General features: G+C 46.4%; 1 protein-coding gene across 1 annotated transcript in view; it reads right to left on the minus strand.

Annotated features, from left to right (window-relative positions):
* Positions 1 to 19,904, minus strand: part of ctnnbip1 (catenin, beta interacting protein 1) — a 72,959-nt gene that overhangs the window by 28,223 nt on the left and 24,832 nt on the right. Inside the window, exon 2 of the mRNA XM_078425264.1 lies at positions 14,651 to 14,774. Within this exon, the coding sequence (XP_078281390.1) occupies positions 14,651 to 14,746 (96 nt within the window). The 5' untranslated portion in view covers positions 14,747 to 14,774. The remainder of the gene's footprint in view (positions 1 to 14,650; positions 14,775 to 19,904) is intronic.

The raw sequence follows: 19,904 nt of genomic DNA on the forward strand, positions 1-19,904 counted from the left end.
GTAAGAAAAGAATTTCACTGGGCATTTGCACGTGTGACAATAAAAGCAATAGAATTTGACTGTATTTTTAATATGTTGGCGGTATATTCGAATGCATATGAAAAGAAATTGAAAAGATACAAATCCTGTTTACTGGTATTTCATGCTTATAAAGTTTAGTTTACTTTAGATTTACAGCATGGAAACAGGCCCTTCGGCCCAATGAGTCCACGTTGACCATTGATCACCCGTTCACACTAGTTCTATGTTGTTCCACTTTCTCATTCACTCCAAACGCACTAAGGACACTTTTTATAGAGGTCCAATTCTTGTACAGAGCTGCACGTCTTTAGAATGTGGGAGGAAACCGGAGCACCCAGAGGAAACCCACGTGGTCACATGTGGAGAATGTGAAAACTCCACACAAACAGCACCCGTGATCAGGATTGAAGCTGGGTTTCTGTCGCTACGAGGCAGCTGCTCTGCCAGCCACACTACTCTGCCATCAACATTCTACTAATTTCACTTTAAATCTTTGGAAAGGTTCAATGGAGAAGAGTTATGGAAAATATTATTCAAGAGTCTTAAGATTAACTATTGGTAAATATCAATGTAACTTGTTTATTCTGACAAATTCCTCTTTGGCCTAACTTTCGTCGTACCCAACTCTGCGGCTTGTGTAAGCGTTTATTTGATAATGGGCCAGAGAAGCACCTCGGTATGCTTTGCTATATTAGAAATGCCATGTCAGCTTGTGTTGCTATTGGTCTCCAGACATGGTTTGTTTATCTCTGTACCACCCACTCCCCTGACATCAGTCTGAAGAAGGGTCTCGACCCAAAACGTCACCCATTCCTTCTCTCCAGAGATGCTGCCTGTCCCGCTGAGTTACTCCAGCATTTTGTGTCTGCCTTCGATTTAAACCAGCATCTGCAGTTCTTTCCTGCACATGGCTTGCGCTACGTTACACTTGGGAGGGGCAGAGTTGTACATTGTCAGACTGCATCGCATTAACATGGACATTATATAACTGCTTTAAAAACCGAGATGACAAGATCAGAACAATATTTTATCCATACAAAGAAAGATGAAATTGATGTTAAGTTTAGAGGTTTTTTTTTTAGAGATACAGCGCGGAAACAGGCCCTTCGACCCCCGCACATTAACACTATCCTACACCCACTAGGGACATTTTTTTACATTTACCCAGTCAATTAACCTACATAAGTGTACGTCTTTGGAGTGTGGGAGGAAACCGAAGATCTTGGAGAAAACCCACGCAGGTCACGGGGAGAACGTACAAACTCCATACAGACGGCGCCCGTAGTCAGGATCGAACCTGAGTCTCCGGCGCTGCATTCGCTGTAAGGCAGCAACTCTACCGCTGCGCCACCGTACCGTGTCTAGATACTGCATGGAAGCAGGCCCTTCGGCCCACTGAGTCCATGCTTACCACCAATCACCTGTTCACACCAGTACTATGTTATCCTATTTATTATAATATTACATTATTAATGGATTAAAATTTATTTTATTTTTGGAAAGAGTTCAGTATTTGGGATCCAAACAACACAAACATTTATTCATGTCAGGCTCTTCAGAATGAGGTTTAAAAAAAAAACTTGTGCCAGAAGGGGTTAATTTTTTTGAGTGGTCTTATTATGTTTCAGTGATATGTTATTGTGCTTTACAAACCTGCACAGGAAGTTCCACCCTGAACTGTAAACCTTTGCAGGAAAACAGCACAATGAAGAATTCAGAAGAGACTTAATGATGATGGTTAGCACAGCTGCAGCAATACTTTCTACCGCACTGCTGCATGTGTTGCATTGCATCCCAGCTGAACTGTTATTTAATTTCACATTCCAACAATAAGTGTATATGACAGCAGTACACAGGCATCCCTACTTAGGGGGCAGTGGGCACTTGTTTTCACTTCCTGGATGAGGTGGGGGCAGAACAAACCAAGGTCAACGATCAATACAATTCAAGCTGAACAGTTCACAGGCACATACAGGATGCAAGTAGGCTTGGCTCCCACACATGAAATCGCTCCCACCCCTCGCCACGACAGAAAGCAGAGGCCCTTTAGTCAGCTGGAGAACAATATCTTTCTCGACCCAAAACGTCACCCATTCATTCTCTCCCGCTGAGTTACTCCAGCTTTTTGTGTTTTTCTTCGGTTTAAACCAGCACCTGCAGTTCCTTCTTAAAACAATATCCTAGTACACAATACAATCAGGGAGGACAAGGGGAGGGAAGAAATCATGTTTTTGTCATTGAAAAATCGTCAGTTTATCATTTATATCAAGAGGACTGGAATACAAAAACAGAGATGTATTGCTGAGGCTCTATAAGGCAATGGTTAGGCCGCAGTTGGAGTACTGTGAGCAAATTTGGGCCCCATATCTGAGGAAGGATGTGCTGGCTCTGGAGAGGGTCCAGAGGAGGGTTACAAGAATGATTTCAGGAATGAGTGGGTTAACATATGATGAGCGTTTGACTGGAGTTTAGAAGGTTGAGGGGGGACCTCATTGAAATTTACAGAATAGCCTCAGAATTAAAGGGCGCTCTTTTAAAATGCCCTTTGTTTGCCAACCCACACATCGGAGCGACCTGACCTGCCTACATAACATGCGGGAGGACCAAGACGCTGCATTTGTGGGCTTTTCAATGGCTAGCAGTTGCAACACATTGAACTGGAACGTGTGCCTTGGTGTCACCATAATCAACCAGTGATGCATCCATTAAAAATGGAGCACACACTGATGCACCTGGAAGAAACTATGTGCCTCTACAGACCAATCGATTTGCTATAGGTCTGCCTTCTTGTATTACTGAGTGGAAAGCATCGAACATAAGAGCACTTTCAACAGCCGATCTCTGTTTGTAAAACTGAGGAAAAAATTCACTTTGTGCTGACTGATGTCATTAGATGCATGTCGGATGCCAGCTAAAAGTCAGATACAACATAATAATTGTTCATACAACACACTCTACAATTCAAGGCATATGTTGTACATATTTTGAACAGCTCAGTTTTCTCCGGGGCTGCTCACAGTAGTGTCCAGGAGATTCATCCTTAATTTTGGAGGTTGACAACCATGTTTGAGAGGTGTCTAAACTCCATTTGGTGAATCCTCGTTGCGATTGAAATAGGAGAATCAGCCGAGGGAGTCAAAGTTGTGTCAGCCATGAGTTCCATGTTCCAATAAAAAGTCCAAGTTATGAGATGCAATGTTGAGAGGGCAGCGATGACATTATCCATCCACCATCTGCCCTTGGCCTTATCCAACTAAAGACCCCACCCCATTCCCCAATCCCCCATGCCCCCAGGAGCTAGTCAATAATCCTAATCTGAGGAAAGACATTCTTGCCATAGAGGGAGTACAGAGAAGGTTCACCAGATTGATCCCTGGGATGGCGGGACTTTCATATGAAGAAAGACTGGATAGACTAGGCTTGTACTCGCTGGAATTTAGAAGACTGAGGGGGGATCTTATAGAAACATATAAAATTCTTAAGGGGTTGGAGAGGCTAGATGTGGGAAGATTGTTCCCGATGTTGGGGGAGTCCAGAACCAGGGGTCACAGCTTAAGGATAAGGGGGAAGTCTTTTAGGACCAGGATGAGAAAACATTTCTTCACACAGAGAGTGGTGAGTCTGGGGAATTCTCTGCCACAGAAGGTAGTTGAGGCTATATTTAAGAGGGAGTTAGATGTGGCCCTTGTGGCTAAAGGGATCAGGGGGTATGGAGAGAAGGCAAGTACAGGTTACTGAGCTGGATGATCAGCCATGATCATATTGAATGGCGGTGCAGGCTCGAAGGACCGAATGGCCTACTCGTGCACCTATTTTCTATGTTTCTGTTTCTATAAGGATGCTGCTTCAACGGCTAATACAATTTGCGATGTTGCTCCAATAACTTCCCTTTGGCGTATTTTAGGGCACATACCCTCAGATTATTTTCGCATTTTGTAACAAGTCTTTTATTTGTTTTACAGGGGAGTAATTTCAGTGGAAGGAATGGAGAATCTACAAACCAGTTTGGCTACAGGAGATCAAGAAGAATTTTGAAGCAAAAGCTTCTCCATCTCTGAATTTAGGAATTGGTGCCTCTATTCAAAGACTGTTAGTTTTTGTAATGGGAGAAAGACACAGTCTGGGAGAGGATCTCGTGTCTCTGTCATAGTGCACTGGGTACTTTAACAAAATAAGCTGTGTTGGCCATTTAGTTCTTTCCTACACATTTGGCCATTTATAAGCCAACTGCAAGTGGGTAGACTTTAATAATGATGGTAGTAGCATGAAGATAGCATTTACTTGTCATCTGAGTCTTGTATTGGAGCGAATGCACGTAAAGATATTTTTGCTATTTATTTTGGGGGATTTTGACATCGTTGGCAAGGTCAGCATTTATTGCCAATAGGATGCAGATGGTGAGTTGCATTCTTACACTGCTGTAATCTTCTGGTGAGGGTACATGTATGGTGCACTTGGAGAGGGACTCCAGAATTTAAACCATGCAATAATGAAGGGATGATGCTATATTTCCAAATCAGGATATTGTACAACTTGGAGGGGAAAATGCAAATGGAGGTGTTCCCATGTGTCTGGAGCCCTTGCCCTCCTTGGTAAGTGAGATTGCCGGTGTGAGAAGTGTTATTGAATAAGCCGGGAAAGCAACTGCAATGCACTTTGTAGTTGCTTTACACTGCGGCCATTGTGTGCCAGGAACGACGCAGCATAAGTGCAAGGCTAAGAGCTGTGAAAGGCCCCAAGCTATCTTCAGGGCATTGATGCCAAGCTTTCAAGTGCATTAATGCAGCCAAGTTATAAGTATCAGATGCTTAACACAGTGCATTTCTGGAAATGCAGATGGTTTCCCCAACTTTGCCTTTGTAACAATATCATTAAACTTTTGTTGGCACTGAGCTGAGTACGGAGCTGGCTTTCCATCCCTCAGTTTGCAAGAGCCATTGCAAATTTATTTGAGAACCGTTGCCGTTCTTTTCCAAATACAATATCCCCAATCGCATTAAATGGAGCAGCAAGATTTCTAAATGCTGCCTCAGCAAACAGCGGAATTCTGCGCAGGAATTAACATTTATAAATATGATTTAACCAGTGTACGGCATACCGTACTGGCAGCATTTGCAGAACCAATTTCCTAATCTTACACTGTTTTCATTGAACTAACTTATCTATTGATCTATTAACAAATTAATTCATGTCAACAAATGCCCCATTGATGGCAAACACTTGAAACTTCACACAGAATGCTGCCTACATGCAGCATACACACTCATTTGTTTTCTTTTCCCTAAAGTTTACCTTCTACAGGAGCATAATGGTTAAGCTACTGGTCACATTTCCAGAAGGCTAGACTATGCATCCAAGGACAGGGGTTTGAATTCCACATTGGCAGCTGAGGAATTAAAAATCAAATAAATAAATATGGAATAAAAGAGACCGATCGGTATCAAGTAACTATTACTGATGGCCATGAAAATGTCAAAGATTGTCATAAACTCCTGGTTTGCTCATGTTCCACTAGTAGAGTGGATAAGGGAGAACCAGTCGATGTGTTATATCTGGACTTTCAGAAGGCCTTCGACAAGGTCCCACATAGGAGATTGGTGTACAAACTTAAAGCACACGGTATTGAGGGTTCAGTGTTGAGGTGGATAGAAAATTGGTTGGCGGACAGGAAGCAAAGAATAGGAATAAACGGGTCCTTTTCGGAATGGCAGGCAGTGACAAGTGGGGTACCGCAAGGCTCAGTGCTGGGACCCCAGTTATTTACAGTGTATATTAATGATTTGGACGAGGGAATTGAATGCAACATCTCTAAGTTTGCGGATGACACGAAGCTGGGTGGCAGTGTTAGCTGCGAGGAGGATGCTAGGAGGCTGCAGAGTGACTTGGATAGATTAGGCGAGTGGGCAAATGCATGGCAGATGCAATATAATGTGGATAAATGTGAGGTTATCCACTTTGGCGGCAAGAACAGGAAAGCAGAGTATTACCTGAATGGTGACCGATTGGGAGAAGGGGAGATGCAACGTGACCTGGGTGTCATGGTGCACCAGTCATTGAAAGCAAGCATGCAGGTGCAGCAGGCAGTGAAGAAAGCGAATGGTATGTTGGCATTCATAGCAAGAGGATTTGAGTTTAGGAGCAGGGAGGTTTTGCTGCAGTTGTACAGGGCCTTGGTGAGACCGCACCTGGAGTATTGTGTGCAGTTTTGGTCTCCTAACCTGAGGAAAGACGTTCTTGCCTTAGAGGGAGTACAGAGAAGGTTCACCAGATTAATCCCTGGGATGGCGGGACTTGCATATGAGGAAAGACTGGATAGACTGGGATTGTACTCGCTGGAATTTAGAAGACTGAGAGGGGATCTTATAGAAACATATAAAATTCTTAAGGGGTTGGAGAGGCTAGATGCGGGAAGATTGTTCCCGATGTTGGGGGAGTCCAGAACCAGGGGTCACAGCTTAAGGATAAGGGGGAAGTCTTTTAGGACCAGGATGAGAAAACATTTCTTCACACAGAGAGTGGTGAGTCTGTGGAATTCTCTGCCACAGAAGGTAGTTGAGGCCAGTTCATTGGCTATATTTAAGAGGGAGTTAGATGTGGCCCTTTTTGCTAAAGGGATCAGGGGGTATGGAGAGAAGGCAGGTACAGGCTACTGAGCTGGATGATCAGCCATGATCATATTGAATGGCGGTGCAGGCTCGAAGGGCCGAATGGCCTACTCCTGCACCTATTTTCTATGTTTCTATGTTCTTCAACAAAGGAAATTTGCTATCTTTACCCAGTTTGGCTCCATGTGAACACTAAGTGCTGGAGTAACTCAGCGGGTCAGGCAGCATCTCTGGAGGATATGGATAGATGATGTTTCGAGTTGGGACACTTCTTCAGACCGAAGGAGGGTCTCGACCAGAAACGTCACCCACCCCTGCCCTCCACAGATACTGCCAGACCTACTGTGTTACTTCAGCACTGTGTTCTAGGCAAGATTCCAGCACCTGCAGCTCCCTGTGGCTGCATGCGAGTCCAGACCCACCAAAGTGGGTGTTTAACTGCATTCTGAATCGCGACAAAGCCAGCCGGCGGTAAGGAATGGAAAATGCTGGCCTGGCCAGATATGTTCATGTCCCGGGAAGAAATAAATAAACTAACTAATGGCGTTTGGTGAGATGCCCAATAGATAAATAACAACCAAAACTCACACATTTTAGGATTTGAACTTGAGATCGGTACTTTACTGAGCTGGAGATTTTCCAGGTAGCTACAGTAATCTGCAATTGTTCCAACTTAAAACATTCCTGACTGCCAAAGAGAGTTTGGGATTTTCCTGTATAACTCAATAACTCTTTGAAACAGTGGCTGAACTAATGGGGAAGCCGTGTCTCTTAAAGGACCAAGAGTAAGGGGAGTGAAAAATCAAGATGGACTGCAACGTCAGTAGTTCGCAAAGAATAAGTCTAGAGAGGAAGAGGGGCCAAAGCAGAAGATCCAAGCGGATTGAAATTCTGGAGATGGAAGGGTCCACAATCTGGGGTGAAGACTCTGGGCAAAAGAAATGGGCATGGAGGTAGAAGAAGAGTCCCAATGTCACCTCAGGCTGGGAGTTCATTTGGATGGGGTTGTAGGTAGAATGAGGATTGATCATTTGGGATCAAAACGGATGAAGATCAAAAGGGTGGTGAAAATATGGCAGGGAGTGCGGTGGCCGAGTGGAGGGGAAGAAAGTTCAGGAGGGCAATTTTAATTTAAAAGCTGTTGGAGCTCACGGGTTTTCACATCTGAAAGGAAGGAAGAATTCTGACAGCTGCTGCACCAAGTGCAGCAGAAAATCTATATCTATATACTATTAAAACTCAGATCTTGTATCTATATATATATATCCCACTGATGTCGGCTGAAGACGGCAATTCCGGCAAAACGGTGAACCGTAGCGCCACGATTTTTGTACCGCCTTAATCAGCATGCGGTTCGCTGCTGGAAAATTATATTTTTATTTAATTCGGACGCATATTTTTTAAGTTACAGAGGTTTAAAAGTGCTGCCCCCCCTGATTTATCGAAGTTTTGACAGAAGGGGGGCGCTGCGGTGCGGATTGTGATGTCACAATGCCCCTGTGAGATGGACTCGAGCTGACCCCCCTTCCCCCCCCCCCCAGCGGTATTCAGCGTGTGATGTCACAATGCCCCTGTGCTACATTGTTGCGAAGAGCTGTCAAGTCAAGTCCATTTTATTTGTACAGCACATTTAAAAACAACCCACGTTGACCAAAGTGCTGTACATCTGATTAGCGCCTCCTCAATGAGCCTCAAACGCTAGGGAGTAGAAATAGGTTTTGAGCATGGACTTAAAGGAGTCGATGGAGGGGGCAGTTCTGATGGGGAGAGGGATGCTCTTTCCACCCTCCCCCTCTCTCCCTCCCCCCTCCCCCCTCCCCCCTTTCCCCCCTCCCCCCCTTTCCGCCCTCCCCTTCCACCCTCCCCTCCCCTCCCCCTTCCCTCCCCCCACTCCCCTTCCCCCTTCCCCCTCCCCTCCTCCCTCCACACCTCCCTCCTCCCCCCCTCCCCCTTCCCTCCCTCCCCTTCTCCCGGTTACAATGTAAACCCTACGAGGACGGGCACAATGGGGAAAGAGGGGTACTGGGAAAAGGGGAGGTCCCCCTCCCTACGCCCTTCCCCTCCCCCCTCCCTCCCCCTCCCCCTCTCTCCCTCCCCCTCCCCCTCTCTCCCTCCCCCCTTCCCCCCCTCCCCTTCCCCCCCTCCCCTCCCCTACCCCCTCCCTCCCCCTCCCCTCCTCCCTCCACACCTCTCTCTCTCCCCCTTCCCTCCCTCCCCTCCTCCCGGTTACAATGGAAACCCTACGAGGACGGGCCCAACGGGCACACTTGAGATGGGTGCTACAGTGAGAAGCACTATGTGACCGCGAATGTTTCAAAACAAGCACTTAAAAAGCACTTATCTCTTTTTAAAGTATATTTTTTTATTGCAAGTCACTTAACATACACAGATCAGCATTGGGCCCATATGCTCGTGGCCACCGGGGCAAGTGTTTCGAAAAAAGCACTGAGAGTGTGTATGGGGAGAGAGAGAATGGGGGGGGGGTCTGTGAATGGGGACTGGGGACAACAGGGGTCGTTGCGGAGGGGGCTTGGTGGTGGGGGAAAGAGGGGTACTGGGAAAAGGGGAGGTCCCACTTCCCCCATCAACCCCTTCCTCCCCCCTCCTTCCCACCTCCATCCCCACTCCCTCCCCCCCTCCCTCCCCCCTCAATCCCAACCTCCATCACCACTCAGCCCCTAACTCCCCCCCTCCCTCCTTCCCTCCATCCCACCCTCCCCCACTCCCTCCCCCCTCCCTCCACCATTCCATCCCTCTCCCCCTCCCCCCTCCTTCCACCATCCCTCCACCCCTCCCGGTTACAATGGAAACCCTACAGGGACGGGCCCAACGGGGAAAGAGGGGTACTGGGAAAAGGGGAGATCCCCCTCCCTCCCCCCTTCCCCCTCCCTCCCCCCTCCCCCCTACCCCCCCTCCCCTCTCCCCCTCCCTCCCCCTACCCCTTCACTCCCCCCTTCCCCCCTCCCCTCCCTCCCCCCTCCTCCCTCCCTCCCCCTTCCCTCCCTCCCCTCCTCCCGGTTACAATGGAAACCCTACGAGGACGGGCCCAACGGGGAAAGAGGGGTACTGGGAAAAGGGGAGATCCCCCTCCCTCCCTCCCCCCTCACTCCCCCTTACCTCCCCCCTACCCCCCTCCCTCCCCTCTCCCTCCCTCCTCCCCCCTTCCCCCCCTCCCCTCCCCCTCCCCTCCCCTCCTCCCTCCACACCTCCCTCCTCCCTCCCTCCCCCTCCCCTCCCTCCCCTCCTCCCGGTTACAATGGAAACCCTACGAGCACGGGCCCAATGGGGAAAGAGGGGTACTGGGAAAAGGGGAGGTCCCCCTCCCTCCCCCCTCACTCCCCCCTCCCTCCCCCTCCCCTTCCCCCCTCCCTCCCCTTCCCCCCTCCCCTCCCTCCCCCTCCCCCCTACCCCCTTCCCTCCCCTCTCCCTCCCTCCCTTCCCCCCTCCCCTCCCCCCCTCCCTCCCCCTCCCCTCCCCCCTCCACACCTCCCTACTCCCTCCCTCCCCCTTCCCTACCCCCACTCCCCTCCCGGTTACAATGGAAACCCTACGAGGACGGGCCCAACGGGCACACTTGTTCTAGTCTATTACTAAAACTCTCGGTTTGTTTGTGTGTATGTGTGCACCATGCCCTTGCGCTTTACACAGCCAAAACGGTACACGATAGTGCCACAATTTTTGGCCCTCCCTACCCCCCATTCCCCTATGGTGTGAATAAACCCACTTTTGTTACTTTTTAAAAACAATTTACCTTATAAACTTTAATAAATCGGTCCCCCCCCCCCCCTCTGGGAGGACCAGCGGGAGGACCGGGATGGGGGAAGGGGGGGTCGGGGAAAGGGTCGGGTGATGGGGGAAGGGGATGGGTGAGGGGGAGGGGTGAAGGGGAGGAGAGGGTGCTGTACCAATACAGGAGAGGTTTAGACCCAACGGGTTTACTTGGTCCAGTAATTATCTAAATTAGATGTTCCAATAAACTGCTAGTCATTTCAAAACCATTAGTTTTTGAAAAGTCTGCAGCAAACCTTGTCACATTTTTCTGCAGATCTCAGACTTTCAGTGCCTCTTGTTTCCTCTCCCTGGTTTTCCAGCAGATCCGTATAAAGGACAATCATTCTTAATTCACTCCTCCATACTTTACCTTCTATACCTTCCTGGTTTCAAAATCCCATCTCATATCACATGCATTTCTCTCAATAAACAAATGCCTCAAAATTCTATTCAATAATGCAATTTTTTTCAACATTATTCAAACAAAAATCAAATTTTCCACAAGTGAACTGTCAATAAAAAAACACTTTTTAAAGTTGTTCTACGTCACTTGGAAAGCTTGACGGCACCTTCTATCATAGATCGCCTGTGCAAACTGTGTAAGAAGGAAATGCAGATGCTGATTTACAACGAAGATGGACACAAAATGCTGGAGTAACTCAGCAGATCACGCAGCATCTCTGGAGAAAAGGAACAGGTGACGGTTTCGGATCGAGACCTTTCATCAGACCTGACGTCTGGTGAAGGGTCTCCACCCAAAACGTCACCTATTCCTTTTCTCCAGAGATGCTGCTGACCTGCTGAGTTACTCCAGCTTTTCGTGTCTACCTATACAGCCTTCTTTTTGCCACATTCCTTTCAGAGGACTACAATGCAACTTGGACCGAGTATCCCTGTGGATATTGGCAACATGGTTTAGCCGTGCAGTGCCAAACCATGATCCCTAGAAGATAAGTAACATTTATCAACTTCCTTTCTCCCCTTTTGTCCTCAAACATTAAACCTATCCCCCAAAACCCACAAATGCCCAAAAGACTGCAAGACCATCACTACCAGACCCCATCCCAAGAATACAAAATTTAGACCTTAGACTTTAGTGATAAAAACGCAGAAATAGGCCCCACCGAGTCCACACCAACTAGCGATCACCCCGTACACTAGCACTATCCTACACACTCGGGACAATTTACAAATTGTTTTAACCGAAGCAATTAACTAACAACCCTGTACGTTTTTGGAATGAGGGAGTAAACCAGAGCTGCCAGAGAAAACCCACAGTCACAGGTGGAACGTACAAACTCTGTACAGATAGCACCCATGGTCAGGATCGAACCCGGGTCTCAGGCGCTGTAAGGCAACAACTCTACCAATGCGCCACTGTAGGTTCTATCTATCTCTGGGAGCAAGTTGTGCATATCATATCATATCATATCATATATATACAGCCGGAAACAGGCCTTTTCGGCCCACCAAGTCCGCGCCGCCCAGCGATCCCCGCACATTAACACTATCCTACACCCACTAGGGACAATTTTTACATTTACCCAGCCAATTAACCTACATACCTGTACGTCTTTGGAGTGTGGGAGGAAACCGAAGATCTCGGAGAAAACCCACGCAGGTCACGGGGAGAACGTACAAACTCCTTACAGTGCAGCACCCGTAGTCAGGATCGAACCTGTTTCCGGCGCTGCATTCGCTGTAAAGCAGCAACTCTACCGCTGCGCTACCGTGCCGCCCTTACATTGTAACAATTCAATAGATATTGAATTGTCGGCCCGCTGTGGACCTTTCACCGTCCGGCGCGGCCTGGAACGTGGCAACGACACCAGCCTGGCCGCGGGAGAAGACGGCAGGGGAAGGGAAAAGACATTCTGGCCTTCCATCACACTGAGGAGGGGACTGGAGGAGACTCACTGTGATGGATGTTTCTTTTTTTTGTGTGTTGGTTGGGGTTCTGTAATTTGCTTGTTTTATTGCTTTTATTATTGGACTGTGGTTGACTAAATTTCGTCCAAAAAAAATGTTTTTTTGGATGACAAATAAAGATATCTTGAATCTTGAATATTGGCTCACATTGAAAATTCACGTCATTATATTTAATATATTTCCCATCTTTTCATAGTGTTGGTGTAAGTTCCTAGCTTTCTGAATTTTGCCACCCCAAATTAAGATGAAAACCTCTCACAATTGCTGAAAAAGAGCCTTATCTCATAAATTAACAGAAAAGGCCACAAGCCGCTGGAGTAACTCTGCAGGTCAGGCAGCATCTCTGGAAAACATGGATAGGTGACGTTTTGGGTCGAAACCTTTATTCTCTTCACAGGTACCAGTTTTCATGCAATAGATCTTTATCGCATCATAATGTCAGAAGTGGAAATGTTCACCAGTGACTGCACAATGTTCAACTTCATTTGCAACGCCTAAATTAAGTAGTCTCTCCTTACATACAGTAGTATTCAGGCATGGACTAAAAAGATGGAAGTAACGTCCATGCCACATAATAGCCAAATAATGACCAGACTCTAACCACTACCCACCCTGGGCATTCAGTAGCATTAACACCACTGAATTATCCACCATAAACAGGAGTTAACTGAACCAGGCACATAAAGACATGGCCATAATATTGTGTCAGAGGCTGGCCTTCCTGAGCTACTTTAATGGACAGGTACATGGATGGGAAACATTTAGAGGGCTATGGGCCAAACATGGGACTATTTTAGATGGGGCACAGCATGGATGTGTTTCGCCAAAGGGCCTGTTTCCTTGCTGTATGATCCTATGACTCATTTCTGACATATCAATCCTTTCATCCATCTACAAGGCCCAAGTCAGGAACATGACGGAATACTCTCCATGTTCCTGGATGAATACTGCTCCAACACCTCCCAAGTTACTAAAAAAGATCTAGGAGAAAGCAGCCTACTTTACTGGTACACTACCCAGCAATTTAAATATTTATTCTCTCCACAGTGGCTGCTGTGTGGATCATCTACAAAATGCATTGTAGTGACATGCCTGAGAACTTCTGTAAGCACCTCCCAAATCAGTCATTTCTACCATTGTAGACCAGGACAGCAGGTGTGTGGGAACACCACTAGCGACAGGGGCCCCTTTGACACACCATTACGATCAGGAAATATACTGCTGATCCTTCATTTTTGCTGGGTCTAAACACAGGAACTCCCTACCCAACATTATTGTGTGAGAACCTCCAACACACAGAGCTCCTGCCTCACAGTACCGGAGACCCGGGTTCAATCCTGACCCTGAGGGGTGTCTGTGTGGAGTCTGCACGTTCTCCCTGTAACCTTGTAAAGGGCGGCACGGTGGCGCAGCGGTAGAGTTGCTGCCTTACAGCGAATGCAGCGCCGGAGACTCAGGTTCGATCCTGACTACGGGCGCCGTCTGTACGGAGTTTGTACGTTCTCCCCGTGACCTGCGTGGGTTTTCTCCGAGATCTTCGGTTTCCTCCCACACTCCAAAGACATAGAGGTTTGTTGGTTAATTGACTGGGTAAATGTAAAAAGTGTCCCTAGTGTGTGTAGGATAGTGTTAATGTGCGGGGATCGCTGGGCGGCGTGGACTCGGTGGGCCGAAGGGCCTGTTTTTTTGCGCTGTATCTCTAAATCTAAAAATCTTTTAAAAAACGCGTGGGTTTCCTCCAGGTGCTCCAGTTATCCCAGAGACGTGCGGCTTTGTTGGTTAATCGGCCTCTGTAAATAACCCCTAGTGTGTATGGATTGTGTAGAACTAGTGAATGATCGATGGTTGGTGTGGACTTGGTGGGATGAAGGGCCTGTTTCCGTGCTGTGTCTCTAAACTAGACTTCAGTGGTTCAAAAGACAGCTCACCACCATCTTCTCTAGAAAAATTAGAGATGGCAAATAATGCTGGCCTTGCTCATAATCCTTTCCCTGATACTGAGGAATGAATAAATATTAAAAGAATTGTTCAGAGAAGTAATGTGAAGAAAGCTAAAAAAACATTAAAATACACTGCTGCAGCACAAAAATTGGGGTTGTGCAGATTATAAAGTCATTTAGCAACTTTCATCTGAAAAGCAATGAAGGAAAGAGCAAGAGCTTATAATTAACTGGACAGCTCTTTCAAAGACCCAACACAATCACAATGAACAAAATGGCTTCTGTATGCAAGATATCATTTTTATCCTATTAATAATTTGTATTCAACTCCCACATCGTGAGGAACAGTTAAAGTTATGGTTGCACATTAAACTCTTCACTCACATTTGATCCCATCTTCCTCAGCATAAGCAGCACTCGCACCTTCTGTTGGATGTACATCTCATCGGGAGTCTTCCCGTGGGCACCTTCACGGTTCATCTGCTCAGCTCCAGTCACTCTGTTATCACTTAATAATAGGAAGAGAAATATTTTTAAATACCATATTTTTAGGCCTGGACACCATTAAGGTCATATTTGCTTTCAACAGTAATAATTGCTTGGGTGCAGAAATCCATCTTCCAACCTACCTCTTTGCAGACCTTGCACTTTTCAAAATCTACACTGTAACAGGACTGCTACAATGCTTAGTTTTGGTTCAGAGATACAGCATGGAAACAGGACCTTTGACCCACCAAGTCCGCGCCGACCAATAATCCCCATACACTAGTTCGATCATACACACTAGGGACAATTTACAGAAGCCAATTAACCCACAAACCTGTACAACTTTGGAGTGGGGGAGGAAACCAGAAAACCCACGTGGTCACACGGAGAACGTACAAACTCTGCACAGACAGCACCCGTTGTCAGAATCGAACCCGGGTCGCTGGCAGTGTAAGGCAGCAGCTCTACCACTGTACCACTGTGCTGCAAGATGGTATGTATTCTAACACTATCTACTGGACTCTGGTATTTTCCTCTTTGCACTATCTTGTGCACTTGTGAATGGCTTGACTGTACTCATGTATAGTATGATTTGGGTAGCACGAGAAAAAGGCTTTTCACTATACCTTAGGACATGCGACAGTAATAAACCAATACCAATAACTGCTACAGAAAATTGGTGAGAAATCCATCATTAACAACTTTATAGGCATTCAAATTATGTTCAGAAAAGACTAAATTGTCAGATATAAGATGCCATTGGTTCAATGGCGCAGATTCAGTGGGCCAAAGGGCCTGTATCTCTAAACTAAACCTAACTTAAATCTGTGGTTCTGGCCTGAAAGTAAAGTGAACATGAAGCAGCAGGAGTGATGAACAACATAACAGAAACTCTCCCCCGACATTTTGAAGTGTTGCACGATGGCTAACAGTGTTAAAAAGGTCACACAAGGACACGTTTCTGTTTTTGGCTGAAACAGAACTCCTCTTGTGGCAGAGCTCTGCCAAATTGCCCTCCTTTATTTGCTCGAGCTGACGTCACACACCCTTGAGACGGAACATCTCAGACCAGCCCACCAGGCAGCCTGAATACCTTACGCGTTTGCATGGCTGATGATGCACAGCAGATCTCCCGTGGAGTGGTGGACACATGCAATCACCCTCTTGGGAAAGGGATGCGTGGCCAGTTTTAGTGCTTGCTATAAAACCTAACAGAAGGTCAGCAGCTCCTTTTAACGATTGAAAGAGGCGTGTAATAGTCATAATCCATCTGCAATAAATAATACACAGGAAACCGCAGGTGCTGGAATCTTGAGTGAAACACCAAGTGCTAGAGGAACTCTGTGGGTCAGGCAGCATCTGTGAAGGGAATGGACAGGCTGAAGAAGGGGCCCGATCCAAAATGCTGTCTGTCCATTCCCTCCACAGATGCTAACTGACCTGCTGAGTTCCTCCAGCACTTTATATTTTGGCTGCAGTTAACAAACTCTCACCACCTTCCATTAGCTGCCACCCACACTACCTCTATCGCATATCCTGGTCACCATGATTTTATAGAAATCCTTTTGTTCTCTCCACCCCTCTGCAATTAAAACATGTCTGCTTTCTACCTGTGTCCACTCTCCACCTCCCTCCCCCAGTGTTCTCCCCACTATTACAATCATTCTGAAGAAAGGTGCCAACCTGAAACATCACCTATCCTGTTCTCCAGAAATGCTGCCTAACCCGCTGAGTTCCTTCATGTGTTTTTTTTGCTCAAGAACTTGAACATTGGCAAATGATAGAGACCACATTGAGAGAACCACCTGCAGCACTGCCATGGTACACCTGCAACCAGCACAAAACCATCAACTTTGAACTGCAGGCTGTGTACTGGACCATTGCTCATGTTATTCATGTTTACAATGAACTGGGCAGAGGACAGGCACCTCAGTAAAATTCGTACATTCTGCACATGCATTTAAGTTCACAAATGCCGTGTTGAATTTCGACAAAACTTTGAGATGTGGAGCATGTGCAAGTTACCTACCAAGCTATCCCTTGGGGATAGAACCAGAGCACAAAAAAAAAGAAACTGCTGGAGGAACTCAGCGAGTCAGAAAGGAATCACAGAGGGAATGGACAGACAATGTTTTTGGACGTGCTTTTTCAGTCTGATGAAGTAGGGGAGAAAAAGCTAGAAAGAGGTGGGGGTGGGGCAAAGCCTGGCAAGTGATAGAAACATGGAACTGCAGATGCTAGCTTACAAAACAAGACACATAGTGCTGGAGTAACTCAACGGGGCAGGCAGCATCCCTGGAGAATATAGATAGGAGACATTTTAGGTTCAAATCCTTCTTCACTCTGAAGACGGATCCCTTCTTTGAAGTGCCTTTTGCTGCCAAGTGATAGGATACAGGTAAGATGGGTTTGATTGGCAGAAGGGTGGAGTAAGTGACAAAGGCTTGATGTTTAGTTTAGAGATATAGCATGGAAACAGGCCCTTCCGCCCACAGAGTCCACCACCAGGACAATACTCGGGACAATTTACAGAAACCCAATTAACCTACAAACCTGCATGTCTCCAGAATATGTGAGGAAACCGGAGCATGCAGAGAAAACCCAAATGGTCACAGGGAGAATGTACAAACTGCGTACAGTCCGCAGTCATAGTCAAGATTGAACCCAGGTCTCTGGCACTATAGGGCAGCAACTCTATTGCTGTGACACTGTGCCCATGAAAATTAAGTCAAAAGGGTGTCAGAAGGAGGGGGAAGTGGCAGAGTGGCTAGGGTGCAGGAAGGGACTTCAGATGCTGGTTTACACCGAAGATGGGCACAAAAGGCTGGCGTAACTCAGCGGGACAGAGTAGTGCGAGAAGTGTGCGCACACCGGGATGGGGGCAGGGATAGGGGAAAAAGAGGGAAGGGCTGGAGTCAGGCTGTTTGCAACTTCAATGTCATACAATGAACTCCAGTTGAGGTATCCAATGTATGGCTGGATACAGTTCATTTGTTACCTCTCGGCTACCTTCACACCACTGTGTTTGCTGACTGACCTAAATATTTGTTTATGAGACAAAAGGCCTAAGGTTACTGTCTGTAACTGGAGTCTACAGCTCAAGGACAACAGTAGTGCCATGGCACATGTTCTGAAGGCCCCATTACAGCTTTGGTGTTACGTAGCAGCTCTGTAGTACAATAAAAAGCAGGAACCCACATCATTTAGAAACCTGTGTGCAGTTTGTTTCGTTGCAGTTTAGCATCTTGCACGAGACACTTATTACATAGCAGTTAATCTGCAAACATGGCACTGAGGCAGCATTTCAATTTATCCGTAAAATGGATGGAGATAATAAATCATTGAGCCAAATGATATCTTTATTTTTGTCTGTCAAAAATTTCAAACGTTTTCCGAGTGGCAAGGCAATTCTTAAACTGCTCCCATTCCAAAGCTCAGACAATCTTAAAAGCAGACCAGTTACTGCTTCTCAAGAACAAATTTACTTGGTACAAAAGAACACTGTGTGTGGCAGCCACCATAATTTTATACCGGTGCTATTTTTAAACAGCTAATAGGCATGACTGGTCAATATGAATCATGTCCCAAAACGAGCAAGCAGGCAACAGCTAAGTTGAACGACAATGAATTTATTTCAGAAACTTATTTCATTTCCTATTCTCCCCTTTCACAGCACAAATCCTGCTTACCCACAAGGATCCATGATTTCCCTTCGCTGGAGCTGCAGTGTGCCACACTGAGTGGAATCTGTCACCCCTCCCCCTTCCTCCTCCACCCCTCAGGAATCAGCTCAGCTCACATCCAAGGGAAGTCACAACACATTTTCAGCCTGAAGACTGTCTGTCTACGCTACTGAGACACAAACTAAGTGACAGCAGGGAGGGCCATTCTTATGAGCACAGAAACCCACAAGTCGACTCAAAATTCCTATTTACTTCTGGTGTGTGAATGCGCTACCATGAAGCCCAACAAACAACCCGAACAAATTTACCGAGTGGTAATCCTGTTGACATATAATCGCTCTTGATTTCATGGAAACGAGTTATCATGTCTGGTGCAGTGAAGCTGCTGTCAGAGGTGTCAACTCTCAAAGTTATCATGCGAGATGGCATGGAATATTAAAAATAGCTACTGCACAAATTGACTATTCAGGCAAATATCGACAAAATGCACAGTTCTGCAAAGCTCCTGCTTGTGAGCAAATTCATTTCATTCAATCTGAATGAAGTGTGTTGAACACAGTGAAACACAATACGGCATATACATGCTGCTTGACTATTGCACCCTGGCAATTTGTCATGCATTCATATATTCAAATCTGATATGTCAGCACAGAATATGCTGGAAAGCCAAAGCCATTAACTTAGGGAAACTATTTATAAAAAATAAAAGATATCAGCACATGTGAAATTGTACGGGAGGAGGGAAAGGCCGTGGCACTCAATTCCACAGTCTGAGAGAAGAGAGGCATCTTCAAGGGAAAGCAAGGGAAAGGGTGGCACGGTGGTGCAGCGGTAGAGTTACTGGCTGACTGCAGCATAGACCTGGGACTACTGGTGCTGTCTGTATGGAGATTGACTGGGTGGGTTTTCTCCGGCTCCCCATGACTGCGTGGGTTTTCTCCGGGTGCTCTGCTTTCCTCCCACACTCCAAAGACATACAGGTTTGAAGGTTAATTGACTTTGGTAAAATTGTAAATTGTCCCTAGTGTGTAGGATAATGTTAGTTTACTGGGATCGCTGGTTGGCGTGGACTCAGGAAGGACCTGTTTCCGCACTGTAGCTCTAAACTAAACCAAATAAATTCCCCTTATATACCCAATGGTTGAACCAATGTCAAACAGTAAAAAAATAAGTAACATGTAATTATACAGCTCAATATAGAGTTGGCATGATCTAGTTACCATTCTGGCTCCTGTGTCATTCCCTATTCAGAACAATGGACCTCTGTGCAATGCAGTTACTTTTTAAAGACAGGCAGTCTGCTCCGAACATTACAAGTTCAGAGTTTAAATTTAGCTCTGCACTTGGCTAAGTTATCTCCACCAGCTGGAAATATTTTTGACCTTCTTAGTTTAGTTTTAGTTTTAGAGACACAGCGTGGGAACAGGCTCTTCAGCCCACCATGCCCACGCCTACCAGCGATAATTGTT

Source organism: Rhinoraja longicauda, chromosome 30, assembly GCF_053455715.1.
Source record: "Rhinoraja longicauda isolate Sanriku21f chromosome 30, sRhiLon1.1, whole genome shotgun sequence".
Classification (NCBI taxonomy): Eukaryota; Metazoa; Chordata; class Chondrichthyes; order Rajiformes; family Arhynchobatidae; genus Rhinoraja; species Rhinoraja longicauda.